We start from the raw sequence: 12480 nt of genomic DNA, 5'->3' as shown, positions 1-12480 counted from the left end.
ACCACTGAGCCATGAGGGCTCTCTGTATAATGACTGGTCAATAGAAAATCCAGCTAACAGTGGTCAGTCCGGGGAGGGAGGAGGAGGAGAGGAGGGTCCCGAGCACAGGCTGGGCTTCTATTGCTCCTGACCCTGCCGTCATGCAGGCCCAGCTCGCCCTCATCAACCTCCGGCCTAAGGTCAGCGTGCAGCGAAGGGGCTCTTACTTGGGGAAGTGGGTGAGGATTAGCGTTCGCTTCTCCAGCGGCAGCTTGTCCTTCTCCTGCCGGGCCTGCTCCAGGAGCTGCCGCCGCATGACGGTGAAGACGGAGCGGAGCAGCGTCCTCCCGAACACCTGCGTGGTTTCGTACCGAGGTAGACTGTCACAGAACTGTGGCACATTGCAGTAACACAGCCACCTGCAACGACACGAGACAAACGCCATCAACGCCCGCAGCCTCATCCCACCAGCCACGCAGGAGAGAGAGGCCCACAGCGATGGGCAACGGGGTTACCCGCAGCCAGGGAAGACTGGGAAGTGACCAGCGTGGCTTTCCACAGCCCCAGAGACCCACTTCTGCAGTAACCGTGCAATGGGATCAGACAGCCCTGGGTTCAAATCCCTGCAGTGCTGCTAAGCTGAGCGAGTGATTTCTGGGACTTGATTATGTTGTTAAGCCTCGACTTCCTTACCTGTTAAATGGGAACAAGGACATCCACCTGAATGGGCGGCTGTGAGCACAGAGTAATGGGAGTTGTCGGCACATAAACTTTCACTGTCATGCGAAGCCGCCTTCTCATTGCCCTGGGTTTGGACCTGAGTCACAGCTGACCCTCAGCTAGTTTTTCAAGGCGGTAAACAGCACAGGAGAAGACTTCCCACCTTTCTCCCTTGGAGCTGCTGGTGGCTGCGAACTGCCTTCCTCTGGGTTGACAGCACGGCCCCTTACTCACAAGGCCACCAGACCTCCTTTGCCACCAGAGCAGATAAAGTGAAAGAGAGTCCAGGTGACTCTGAGGAGGTCTCTTTCATGAAAGAATCACAACTGTGTCATCCAGTTCTCTTGAAAACGCCCCATCGCAGGCACAGGTCCCGGAAGCCGTGGTAAGAAGATACAGATCTTTGAGACTTTCCACACTCCGTCACAACGCAGGAAGTCACGTAGCTCCGCCAGCTGTGACTCAGGGACCTTTTCGGGGACTCACACTCACACTCAGGACCTGCTTTGCCGCTGCATGAGCTTGAGGGGAGCGGGGTGACTCCAAGATGAAGCAGTCAACTTGGCAGCACAGAAAAGAGAGAAGCACCTTCAATTGAGGGCTGTGGATGGAAAGCCCTCACTCTCAAACTTATCCCTGCTGGATCTCACTCTCCCATCCCTTAAAAGACGTTGCCAGGGTATCAGGAGCTAAGGGAAGATGCGCTCCCAGGGACGACGTATGACCATAAATGTAAGAGTTAAACAGTCACTTCAACAGCAAAGTTTAATGTCTTGAGATTCAGGCTACCATAGAACTGTTTGTTGAAGATACTTTCAAATGTTAAAGTTTAACGGTGTAAAATGTAAAGAACTCTAGATCAACGTCCTATGCAGCTGATCTGTGTTGTTCAATACAGAAACCCCTAGCCACATATAACTAACTTTCTGAGCACTTCAACTGAGGCTAGTGTAGCACACCAGCTTGGGTTTTTTTGGGTTTGGGGTTGTTGTTTATTATTATTATTATTATTATTATTATTATTATTATTATTATTATTTTGTTTCATGTTACCTAGTTTGTCCTTGAAAGGGTTAAACTGGGTGGCTCCTTGGAGGCAAGGATTCTGAGGCTCCATCTGACATACTTTGGACATGTTGTGAGGAGAGACCGGTCCTTGGAGAGGGACATCATGCTTGGGAGGGTGGAGGGACAGTGCAGGAGGGGAAGGCCCTCTATGAGGTGGATTGATTCAGTGACTGGGATAATCAGGATGGGAGTGTCGGAGACAGTACGATTGGCACAGGACAGAGCAGAGTTTAGGGCTGTTGTACATAGGGTCGCTATGAGTCGCAAGCGACTCGACGGCACATAACAACATTAGTTGAAATTTAAGTTAAAGACATGTAACTAAAATTATCTTGACAATCTCTACATAATTACACCCTGAAATGACAATACTTCCTACACCATGGATTAAAATCAACATTATTAAAATCAGTTTTCCAGTTCTATTTGATTTTTAGCGTACCTACTAAAAAATCTGAAACTCCATACGTGACTCATGTTTGTGGCCAACATATTTCTAAGTATTTTCATAGTGTTTCAAAGTTTAAAGAGCATTCTCTATCTTTGGAGGGACTCACAGATCCCTGAGGTTGGATGTCACTATCTGAAATTGTGCTGCCAACCCAAAGACAAGCTGTTCAAATCTACTAGCTTCCCTGTGGGAGAAAGATGGCCAGTCTCCTCCCCTGCAACGTACAGCCTCTGAAAACCCACTGCAGGGTCAGCTTTGAGTCGGTTCCAACTCGTCAACAATGAGCTGAGTTGTGAATGAGAAAGATGTTCTAACCAGAATATGACCAGAAAGTCCTCCGATGGTCATTCACCGCCGCCCAGGGTCAAGGACAGCACAGGTTCAATATCTAATCATTTTTTAACACGTTGCCGCACACTTTTAAATTGACGACCGTGCTCAGAAACACATTTGCCATCATTTATGGCAACGTGTTAACAATAATCGGGTTCTACTCATTCTTCCCAGGCCCCCGTGTACACTTTTCAGTTAATTCTGTTTTGTTTGATTTCCAGGGGAATCTCATCATTTATAAAAAGGTAGAGAAGACAAGCACAAGAGACTGCAGTGAGCACAGGGTTTTCTGAGGTTATTTTAAAGCTGGGACGGCCACTGGGACCGGGACGAGAGAAGGAAATGGATGGAGTGTGTCCCATCTGTACGCACAGGACTGACCTGTAAGGAAACTTCCCTAAAGGATGGGCCTAGTGAGATGGCCGTTCATTCCTTTCTGAGTGCCCACAGAGATGGCATTTATTTCAGAACCAGGCCACTGCCATCAAGTAGTCTCTAATTCCAGGGACCCCAAAAAACAAAGCAGAGCTGCCCTACGGTGCTCTTGTGTCTCTGATCTTTGTGGGGGCAGCCACAGGTGTCCCCTGGGAAGCAGCTGGTGAGTCTGAACCATGAACCTCGTGGTTCTTCGTAGCCAAGCACTCTAACCACTACACCACCAGGACTCCTTGTATGTTGTTCACCGATAGTCACATTAACTCTGATGTTTCACATCCTTGGTACGCACTGCAAACCTTCCCTCTTTTAAATGCCAGTCTCACTGGGGACTTTGAGGATAAAAAGACGATGCAACGGCTGGACGTCATTGGGGGGGGGAGGCGGGGAGAGGTGTCTCTGTCACTTCTGAGAAATCAGCCCTTGAAAATGCCACGGACCTGCTTCCCCTGGCGCATATGGGGCTGCCATGGGGGTGGCAGGAGCAGAAACTGAACAAGCCTTCCTCCCCCTCGTCTCAGGCCAGTGGCTCAAGGCAGAAGGCTGGATGTCCTGTGTCGGGGGCCACTGTCCTTCTACTTCCTGGGAACTACTGCCCTGAACTTGGGCGCCTAGTTACAAATGTTCCCTGGGCATATCGGCTGCCACACTTCATAGAACAGTTACATAAAACCACTTCCAAAACCCTGATCGCTATCTCTGGCCTGCCCTGCCTTATGAAACATCTCTGCAGTGAGGGGACAACCTTGAACTTTTGGACGCTCTGCAAAACCCAAAATTTCAGGGCTAATTATCTGCCAATTTCCTTGAGCAGATTCTGCTGGTCAGATGTATTTTAAGAAATCATATTCCCCTGACATTTTCTTTTCAGGCTATTTCTTTACGGAATAATTTTAGTACACAGTCATGAAATGAAAGGAGTTTTAAAATATCTGCCCAGGTTTTTTAATAGAAGCACTGAGATTTCTGAGGAATGTATGTATGTTTATTTAACATACATTTATATTACCAAGATATTAAAATATACGTTTATCATTTGACTTCATTTGGAGCAGAGAGTAATTTAAGTCGTTCTGGTGTTCAACCTATTCCTGCGTTTTTATGAGTTCACTCATTTCACTTGGTTCACACAGTCTTTTTCCGAGTCCAGTGCTTTGCACAGGGAATCCCACTTCACCTCACTTTTGCGTTGATGCTGTGTTCTGGAATTTTCCAGGCCTGTGTCCTAACTGCTGCAATGGCTGCGGATTGTAGCTGACCCAACACTGCAGGTCCTGAGGTTCACGTACTTGTCATCAAGACAAGGCCTCGGGGTGCCTGCGGCCTGTGACATCGCCCATTCTCAGAAGATGGGTACCAGCGAGGTACCCTGCTGTGGGGTGCACACACTATCCAATTCCCAAATGCGGTCACAGTGGAGAGGTTTTACTCTGACACAGGCCTGACTCTCATCATTTTCACAGGCTTTCTCCTTCCACTTCCCTTTCTTTACTACCTGGTGTGACGGCAGGGGTGGGGGGAGGTGGGTGGCATCTGCCTTCATTTCCTTATTTGTTATTCATGGGAAGGGGTGGGCTCTTGGTCTCGGGGTGGACTCAGCAGATTTCCATCTCGGTTTCTCTGGCAGGTCCCCCACCACCACTGTCTGACTCCTCCACCTCCAGCTGGCTGCTCAGGAGGCGGGCTGCAAAGCCCTCTTCGACCGGCACTGCGTTCCCTGGCATCCAGGTTTTTGGGGTTTTGTTTCATTGTTTATATTTTGATATTCAATGACTCCCTTAATGCTATAGCTTTATGTTAAAATTCTAGAGAAATCTGCTCATAAATGTGGAGCTGTTTCCAAACAATTCTGCTCTTGCTCAAGTGTACTTTAACGCCCTGGCAACACATTCTCTCGCAGTGACTGGGTTTCAGCGAGAGGCGTGTGTGCTCGCACCTCCTGAGCACCTGTTCTCTGCATCCGACACAACACACAGGCCCACCTGTGGACCATGGAACCACTGACGTGGAGGCCGAAAGCGAGGGGCTGACCTCCCTTCAGCTCCCAGAAAGGGAGGAAAGGAAGCCTAACTCAGGCCCAGCCCAGCATGCCTTCCAGAGATTCCTCTTCTCTGTCCACAGCAATTCCTAAAGTATCGTGAGGACCATCAAGTTAGCAGTAAATGCTGGACACCGCCTCGTGTTAGGGAGCCGTGGCAGCTTGGCGGGGAGGAGTTGTGCAACCTAAAGGCACACAATTCGGGTTTGAATCTCCTAGTGCCTCTGCTAGACGGGCAAGTTCCTGCAGGGTCACCGGGCCCTGGAAAACTGTCACTGGCTCCGGCCCCACAGGAGATAGCACCTCACCAGCAAAGAGTACTACTCACTCCAGATGGTTCTCCTCTAAAGTATGGCCGCGTCTTCCCTGCTGCTTCGTATTTATTTCTCTTTCTCCCCCATTTCTTTGGTTTTTGGTTTTTGGTTTTTGTTTTTGTTTTTGTTTTAATGAAGCAATCTCTTTTCTGTGAGTAGCAAACACATTTAGACGCTGGGCTTTGACAAAGAACGTCACTTTTGGTAATCTTTGACAGAGACTACTAAAAGACATATACTGCTGAAATTTCTAATGCTAAATTTCTAATTTTCATCATAAGTGAGAAATACAGAAATTTAAGAGCCACTGCCTATGTAAAAACCCGAAATGAAGATCCCATTGTTCATAAAATGGTATCATTTGTAAGATTCAGAATCTGAGCACATCCATACTTATCATGCATTATCATTTTTACCATCAACTTTGTCTTACTGTGCTTTACTTTAACATCAATGTTTTTAGGTAAAAAAAGTTCAAATGTCCATCACTTAAAGTGTAAGGCTTGTATATTTTAAAAGGTGAGGAGCAAGAAAGGGAGTATTGCTTATGAAACGAGATCAGTGACCAGAAAGGAAAGCTTAGCTTAACCCCCTCCCATGCCTACAACTCATCGGTTACTGTGGTGAGTGTCCGCTTGGACCTGACTCATAGCTTTCAGAGGCTGTGAAGCAGGTGAGAGGAGCCTGGCCGTCCTCCTCCGTCCCAGCACCAGGTAGACGCCAGCTGCACAGAGGAGCCTGGCCATCATCCTCCGTCCCAGCACCAGGTAGACGCCAGCTGCATGCCTCGGGGTGAGTATCAAGCTCCGGACGTACAGACCACTCGAGGTACAGATGGTCTTCGCCTCTCACCTGGGTTCTTCCGGCAGTTATATTGATACTGAGTACGCTTCTCTCTGGTGGCTTAGTGGCAAGTAGTTGCATTGCTAACACAAAGACGAGCGGTTCGAGCCCACCAGCTGCTCTGCAGGAGAAGGATGGACAATCTCTACCCATGTGACTTACTGCCTCTGAAGACCTGCTGGAGGGTCTACAATGTACTGACTCAATGGTACATAACAACAGTACGACGCCGGCTAGTATCAAGTTTCCATTTCCGTGTGCAAAGACTGGAATAGAGTCTGCATCACGCATACTAGGCACTTCCATCGTCGTTCTGGGGCTACAAGGATCGTTCCTTCTTCTTTTTCTTTTTTAAAATATTTTTTTTATTTTAATTGTCATTTTAGCAAAAGTTTACAGAAAAGTTAGATTTTGATTCATTCACTTTTGCACATTTTAACCCTCCCTCCCTTCCTCCTCCCAAAGTTGACTTTTTTTTTCCCTTTTCATTAGGATCCTTACTTCTTAAAAGAATTCTTGTGCTCCATTATAATAATAGGAAGCACAAGTGGCATCCACTTCCGAAAGAGCTTGCCTCCGGAAACTCTATGAACTTGGAGAAATCATGAAAGTTATACAAGCTCTTTCATTCATAGGGTCGCTATGAGTCGTCTACGACTCGACGGCACCTAACAACAACATTGTAATAATCATCATTGCTTTACTTTTGCACTGAGTTGCTATAAATTTTAATCACAGCATGACAGTCTAATCCAGTTAGTGATGTCTGGGAGAAATATAGCTTCATATCATGTCTCTCTCCTTCACTGACCTCAGGGCACAATGGACTCCTAGCTGACCCTCCAGCGAGTTTTCTGTGGCTATAAATCTCCAGGAGACTGCTCACCCTCGTCATCCTCGGAGCTACCACTGGACCTGAAAGCCCTGCCCTTGAGCTGGTAGCTAACCTCCTCATCCCCTAGGCCACCAGCGCTCCCTGTCAGGCTTCCTGTTGTTGTTAGGTACCGTATGAGTCAAGCCGTTTGAGTATGACTCACAGTGACTTGACGGAGCCACAGATGAGAACCCTGCCATCCTCACACCTCCTGGCACAGCGCTGTCCACTGCTGCACTGTGTCTGTCTATCTTGTTGAAGATCGCTCCCTCCTTCGCTGATCTTCCATCTTTCCAAGCGTGTCTTTTCCCAAGGGCCAGCGCTTCTTAACAACAGGCCCAAAGTCCATGAGACGAAGCTTTGTCATCCTTGTCTCCGAGGAGTGTTCTGGCTGCACTCTCCAGGACCATCTGCTTGCTCTTTCGGCAGTCTACGCGATATCCAGTGCTCATCTTCTGACACCACAGCAGCCCAAAGGCATTCAATTCTTCTTCTGTCATTCTTATCCAGTGGCCAACAAGTGATTGAAAAGATCAGTGCCTGAATCAGACACAACTCAGTCCTCACACTGACACTGCTCTACAGTAACCTGGAGACTTTCTTTTTTTAGCAGCCAAAAGAGGAACAGATGCAATTTATGTTCATTTCCGAGGGGGATTGATTCAGTGACTGGGGTAATTGGGATGGGTGTACCAGAGACAGTGCGATTGGCACAGGATAGAGCAGGGTTTAGGGCTGTTGTACATAGGGTCGCTATGAGTCACAAACGACTTGACGGCACATAACAACAACAACAACCCCATTATATTAGCATCTCAGTGTGGAATCAAGATTTAAAAACAGAGACACCTTACAGTTTGTTTTTTTGTTTGGTTGGTTTTTGTTTGTTTTGTTTACTTGCTGTGTGCCATCGAATCAGATCCAACTGGCACAGAAGGAGATTGCCCCTCCTTCTCCAGCACAGCATCTGGTGGATCCAAACCGTGCACCTTTGGGATTGTAGTGCAGCTCCTTGCCACTAGGCCATCAGGCCTCACTGATACCTTACAGTTTTACAGCTCCCATTTGGCACCAGCCAAATCTCAAGTGCCTGGACACTATCAGAGGTCTAGATAACCCACTCTGTTAAAAAAGGGTGTCGTGAGGTTGAAGGGAACTAGGCATTTAAGGGACAGATTATACAGGTGACATTCCTGAACAGAGAGGGGCACCGTGGGCGGGCCACCCTCTGCGTGACCAGGAGCAAATCCACGTCATGCCATGCTCCCCAGGGCCCACAGGAAGACCTCATCATCAGTTACCTTGTGTAGTTCTCTTTGTATCCCGAAAGATCATCGTTAGGGGAGCGCAGCCTTCTCTGTGAGGGAGCCTCCAGGTGCCAGTAGTTGATGCGGTTGAGGAACATTTTTGCCAGCTCCACGATCGTTTGTCGTTCTTTTGACGGGAGGTGACTAAATTTGTACTGCACAAAGTTGTTCACACCCTGGAGGGGAGAGAAGGCGGTTTGTTCACGCAGGCACACACACGCTCGCACACCCACACAGCCAGCGCTATCGGCGGTTCGTGGCAGGGGGACAGACTTTACCCTATTCACAAATACCTCCTCGTCATCCCTAACAGAACACAGCAGTGCCCAGTGGGAATTCTGCCCACAATCACAGTGATGAAAGGTAACGGGGCAGAAAGGCTGCCTGCCGCAAACCCGCAGTGATACCCAGCAAAGCAAGACGTCGGGCTGAGAAGGTCAAAGCCTCTTCACAATACAATGTGCGTTTGGCAGAATAATCCTGGCCACACTATTGGCACAAAGCTCCCTATAAGGCAGTTCGGGAACAGATATTATGTTTTATTCCATTACCAATTTTTGTAATCAAAAGTAGCACGGATTCTACTCAAGCAAACAACCAGAACTGCAATCTTTCACAGCTGTAGCGTTTTGTTAAACTACAACTATGCATTCTGGAGGACTGAACTCACTTCAGCTCAGGGTTTTTTTAGTTTGTTTTTGTGTATACTCAGTATCAGGGGCCTTGTGTTTCTTTTTAAAGAAATTGTGGATGAATTGCATCTTTGTACAATAATCACATCTCATCTAATTTCACACCAAAGAAGAATAGACAGTTACTAGGATTTGGAGGCAAAAGGAAGCTTATTTTACTGTAAACTGACTGGTAAAAATGCCTTTACGATTGTTATGGCTCTGCTCCTCTGTCTCAGTGAGCACTCTCAGTGATGGTGGTGATGCGGTTAGTCAAGCAGTGACAAGCCACGATGGCACCCGCAGCAGGAAAAGGCTCTACATTTAGACAGACTCCTTGAGTAAAAGAGCGTCTTGCCAGGAATCATAACACAGTGGGAAGTCAGCTCCTGGGTATAAAATGTTCCTTTTTACTGCTTAAATTACAATGTCTCCTACGTGGCAAAAGACTTTCCTTCCTTCAATAAGCTTTTTCAGGTGTTGCCAAACAAAAGGACAAACACTTTTTTCAGCATCACTGACACACCAATAAACACGTTTATGTTCCTGCCAACCACAGAGCCGACTGATTTCCCCCCTCTTCCTAACTACACAGTGAATTCTAGGGATACAACCTAAGAAAGAGAAGCCAGATTATTTATGTTAGAGCGTCAGAGTGTCATCTCTGAAGCGTGGAGGTAACGTCTATGGATGTGGTGAGGCCCTCGAGGCTGGGCACGGAGGAGACGGAAAGGTGCAGGCAGCCACGTGGAAGGGCCGTCAGCAAGTTAGACAGAGCACCCTCAAAACAAGCTTTTACCTGTTCAATACTAGGCTTTTCAAATGGGGGTTTCTTCTCCAAAGAACCTTCCACCACAGGTTTTCCTCTTTGTAAAATAGACTTTCTCAAGAGCTGTAGAGAAATCACAGGGGGAGGGGCAGGGGAGGAAATGGTCCGTCAATGGGCAGAGTTCTCTCTCACACATACACACACACAGAGTCTCTGAGGGCAGTCACTAGTCATAAGTGCATGTACACAATCCTTTACATGACATCTTGCTTGGCTGCCAGGTGACTCACCTTTGCAGACACCCATAGCCACAGGCAGGAGGAAGTGGACATCATCCATGTTCTGGTCATTCCAGACCACCAGAAGCGATCCTGCTCCCGCCATGCACTCCCTCTCCCTGCTCCCTCTTCCGTTTCCGGTTGCCTGCTGAACCAGAGCAGTGGTGCAGACCCCTGCACACTCCCATCTAGGCCAGTGCTGTGGAGTTACAAGCCTGGGGGTGGGAGAGGAGCCCCATCTGAAACCCTGAGCACAGCAGGTTCATCTGCGTGCCTCAGGGGGCTGGAAGCCACATCCATGACCGAGGGCCAGGATCACAGGGAGGGAGTGGGCAGAGCTCTCAGCTGGCAGCGTGCAATGCAGGCCAGCCTGTCTCATTTCCTCCTCGTCAAAAGAATGCAAGCCATGTGTTCCTGCGTCCCAGTGCCCACAAATCAAAACACTGCTCTTCATTCCTGCCATGGGGTTGAAGGGCTCAAAGAGCACGAATCGGGGAGAAAAGGGACACGGAGGCATTTAACAGGATTGAACATGATGATTTTACAATGGATTTCTCTGCCTTGAATCATCTGTGAGATGTGGGCCAGCAAGGGTAGTACAGCCACGCTGATTCTAGTCATGTGTTTCCATTCCTTTGTTCACTCATTTCCAACAGAAACCGAGAAACAAGGACCATCTTCTCAGACAATCCTTGAAATGTGTAAACACTCAAAAGTGAAGATGACACATGTCCGGCTCCTCAGTCCCTTAGAGGGTGACCAATAAATGATTAGCACTGGGGCATTTGTGGAGCTTTTCTATGTTTTATGCTTATTTTTACAAAACTAAATAGGGGAAGACCCTCTATGAGGTGGATTGATTCAGTGACTGGGGTAATCGGGATGGGAGTGCCAGAGACAGTGCGATTGGCACAGGACAGAGCAGAGTTTAGGGCTGTTGTACATAGGGTCGCTATGAGTCGCAAGAGACTCGATGGCATATGACAATAACAACAACAAATTTGTTATAAAGATAAGGCCCTCTAACTTTTTCTATAAAGATATGCAAAGGCTGGTTACAAATTTTAAAGATAAATGAACTCTTTAAAGTGTTTAAAAAGCAAAGATGTCACTTTAAAGATTAAGGCGCACCTCACCAAGCAAGAACGTCAGTCTAGAGACTAAGGTGCGCCTGATGCAGGCCATGGTCCTCACAATTGCTTGCCATGCATCTGCGAGCTGGACAATGACTAAGGACACCAGGAAAAGAATCAACGCCTTTGAAGTGGTGGTACTGGAGAAGAGTACTGAAAATAAACAGGTCTGTCCCAGAGAGGGGGAAAATAAGTTGCTCCTCGGAGGTGAAGATTTTTTAACTCCACCTCACATACTTTGGACCTGTTGCCAGGAGGGACCAGTCCTTGGAGAAGGACATCCTATTTGGAAGGGTGGTGTGACAGCATAGGAGAGGAAGACCCTGGATGAGATAGATTAACATAATGACTGTGGCAACGGGGTCAGGTATGTCAGAGATGGCAGAGATGGCTCAGGACTAGGCCAGGGTTCAGAACCATTGTTCACAGGGCTGTTATGAGTCATAATTAAGTCAGTGGCATGTAACAACAATGGAGGCCATCGTATGTTCAATATCCTCATATGCATTTATAAACTGGATGATAAAAAAAGATTAAATAACTGAAGCCTTCTAAGTCACGGTGCTCACATACCATGGAGTGGCAGAAGAACAAACAAATGTATCTTGGCAGAAGTACTGACAGAATGTTACTTAGAAAACAAGGATGATATGACTCTGTCTCGTGTACTTTTATTCTTGTCAGAGCCGCCAGTCTCTCAAGGACACCGTGCTTGGGCAAATAGAGAGGGTCAGCAAGAGAGAAGACCCTCAGAGAGACTGACACAGTGGTGCTGTGAGAATGGCTTCAAACACAGCACCTAGTGCCGCCCTGGCCATCCAGTGGTGAGCACAGCCAGCTTCCACACACAGCATCGCGAGGCTGGGACGGCGGAGCACTCACTCTGTCCAAAGCAGGATTGCTCCCACTGGAAACCGACTCATTAGCACCAGACAGCAGCCTGCATCCCAGGGCAAGGAAGTTCATTCAGGGGCCTAGTCCACCGTGACTTGTAACCAAAGGAATGGATAGATGCTGAACTGACAAAGCAACAGAGGTGAGAACGGGGGTGAGTTTACTTCATAACAGCATGAACATTAATGTCCTTTCTTTTGTCAAGGAGTGGCTGTCGAACCACAATTTCACCTATAAAATGATGGCACTGGGGTAAGTGGACACACAAGCACACACATTCATATTCTCTCTCTTCCTTCCTCTCTCCCCCCATCCCTGTTTCCCACCTCCTTCTCCCTCCCTCCCTCCCTCTCTCTCCCTCTCCCTCTCTCCC

General features: G+C 47.8%; 1 protein-coding gene across 1 annotated transcript in view; it reads right to left on the bottom strand.

The window, feature by feature from the left end:
• KAT2B (K(lysine) acetyltransferase 2B) overlaps positions 1 to 12480 on the bottom strand; it is a 155808-nt gene that overhangs the window by 37503 nt on the left and 105825 nt on the right. Inside the window, exons 5-7 of the mRNA XM_006883408.1 lie at positions 9833 to 9925; positions 8357 to 8538; positions 207 to 398 (exon numbers count right to left, since the gene is read on the bottom strand). Coding sequence (XP_006883470.1) covers positions 207 to 398; positions 8357 to 8538; positions 9833 to 9925 — 467 coding nt within the window. The remainder of the gene's footprint in view (positions 1 to 206; positions 399 to 8356; positions 8539 to 9832; positions 9926 to 12480) is intronic.

The sequence above is a fragment of the Elephantulus edwardii genome, unplaced genomic scaffold (genome assembly GCF_000299155.1).
Source record: "Elephantulus edwardii isolate Elephantulus edwardi_28Jun2011 unplaced genomic scaffold, EleEdw1.0 scaffold00027, whole genome shotgun sequence".
Classification (NCBI taxonomy): Eukaryota; Metazoa; Chordata; class Mammalia; order Macroscelidea; family Macroscelididae; genus Elephantulus; species Elephantulus edwardii.
The sequence above is the reverse complement of the archived record's forward strand: the minus strand, read 5'-3'. Positions and strand labels throughout refer to the sequence as shown.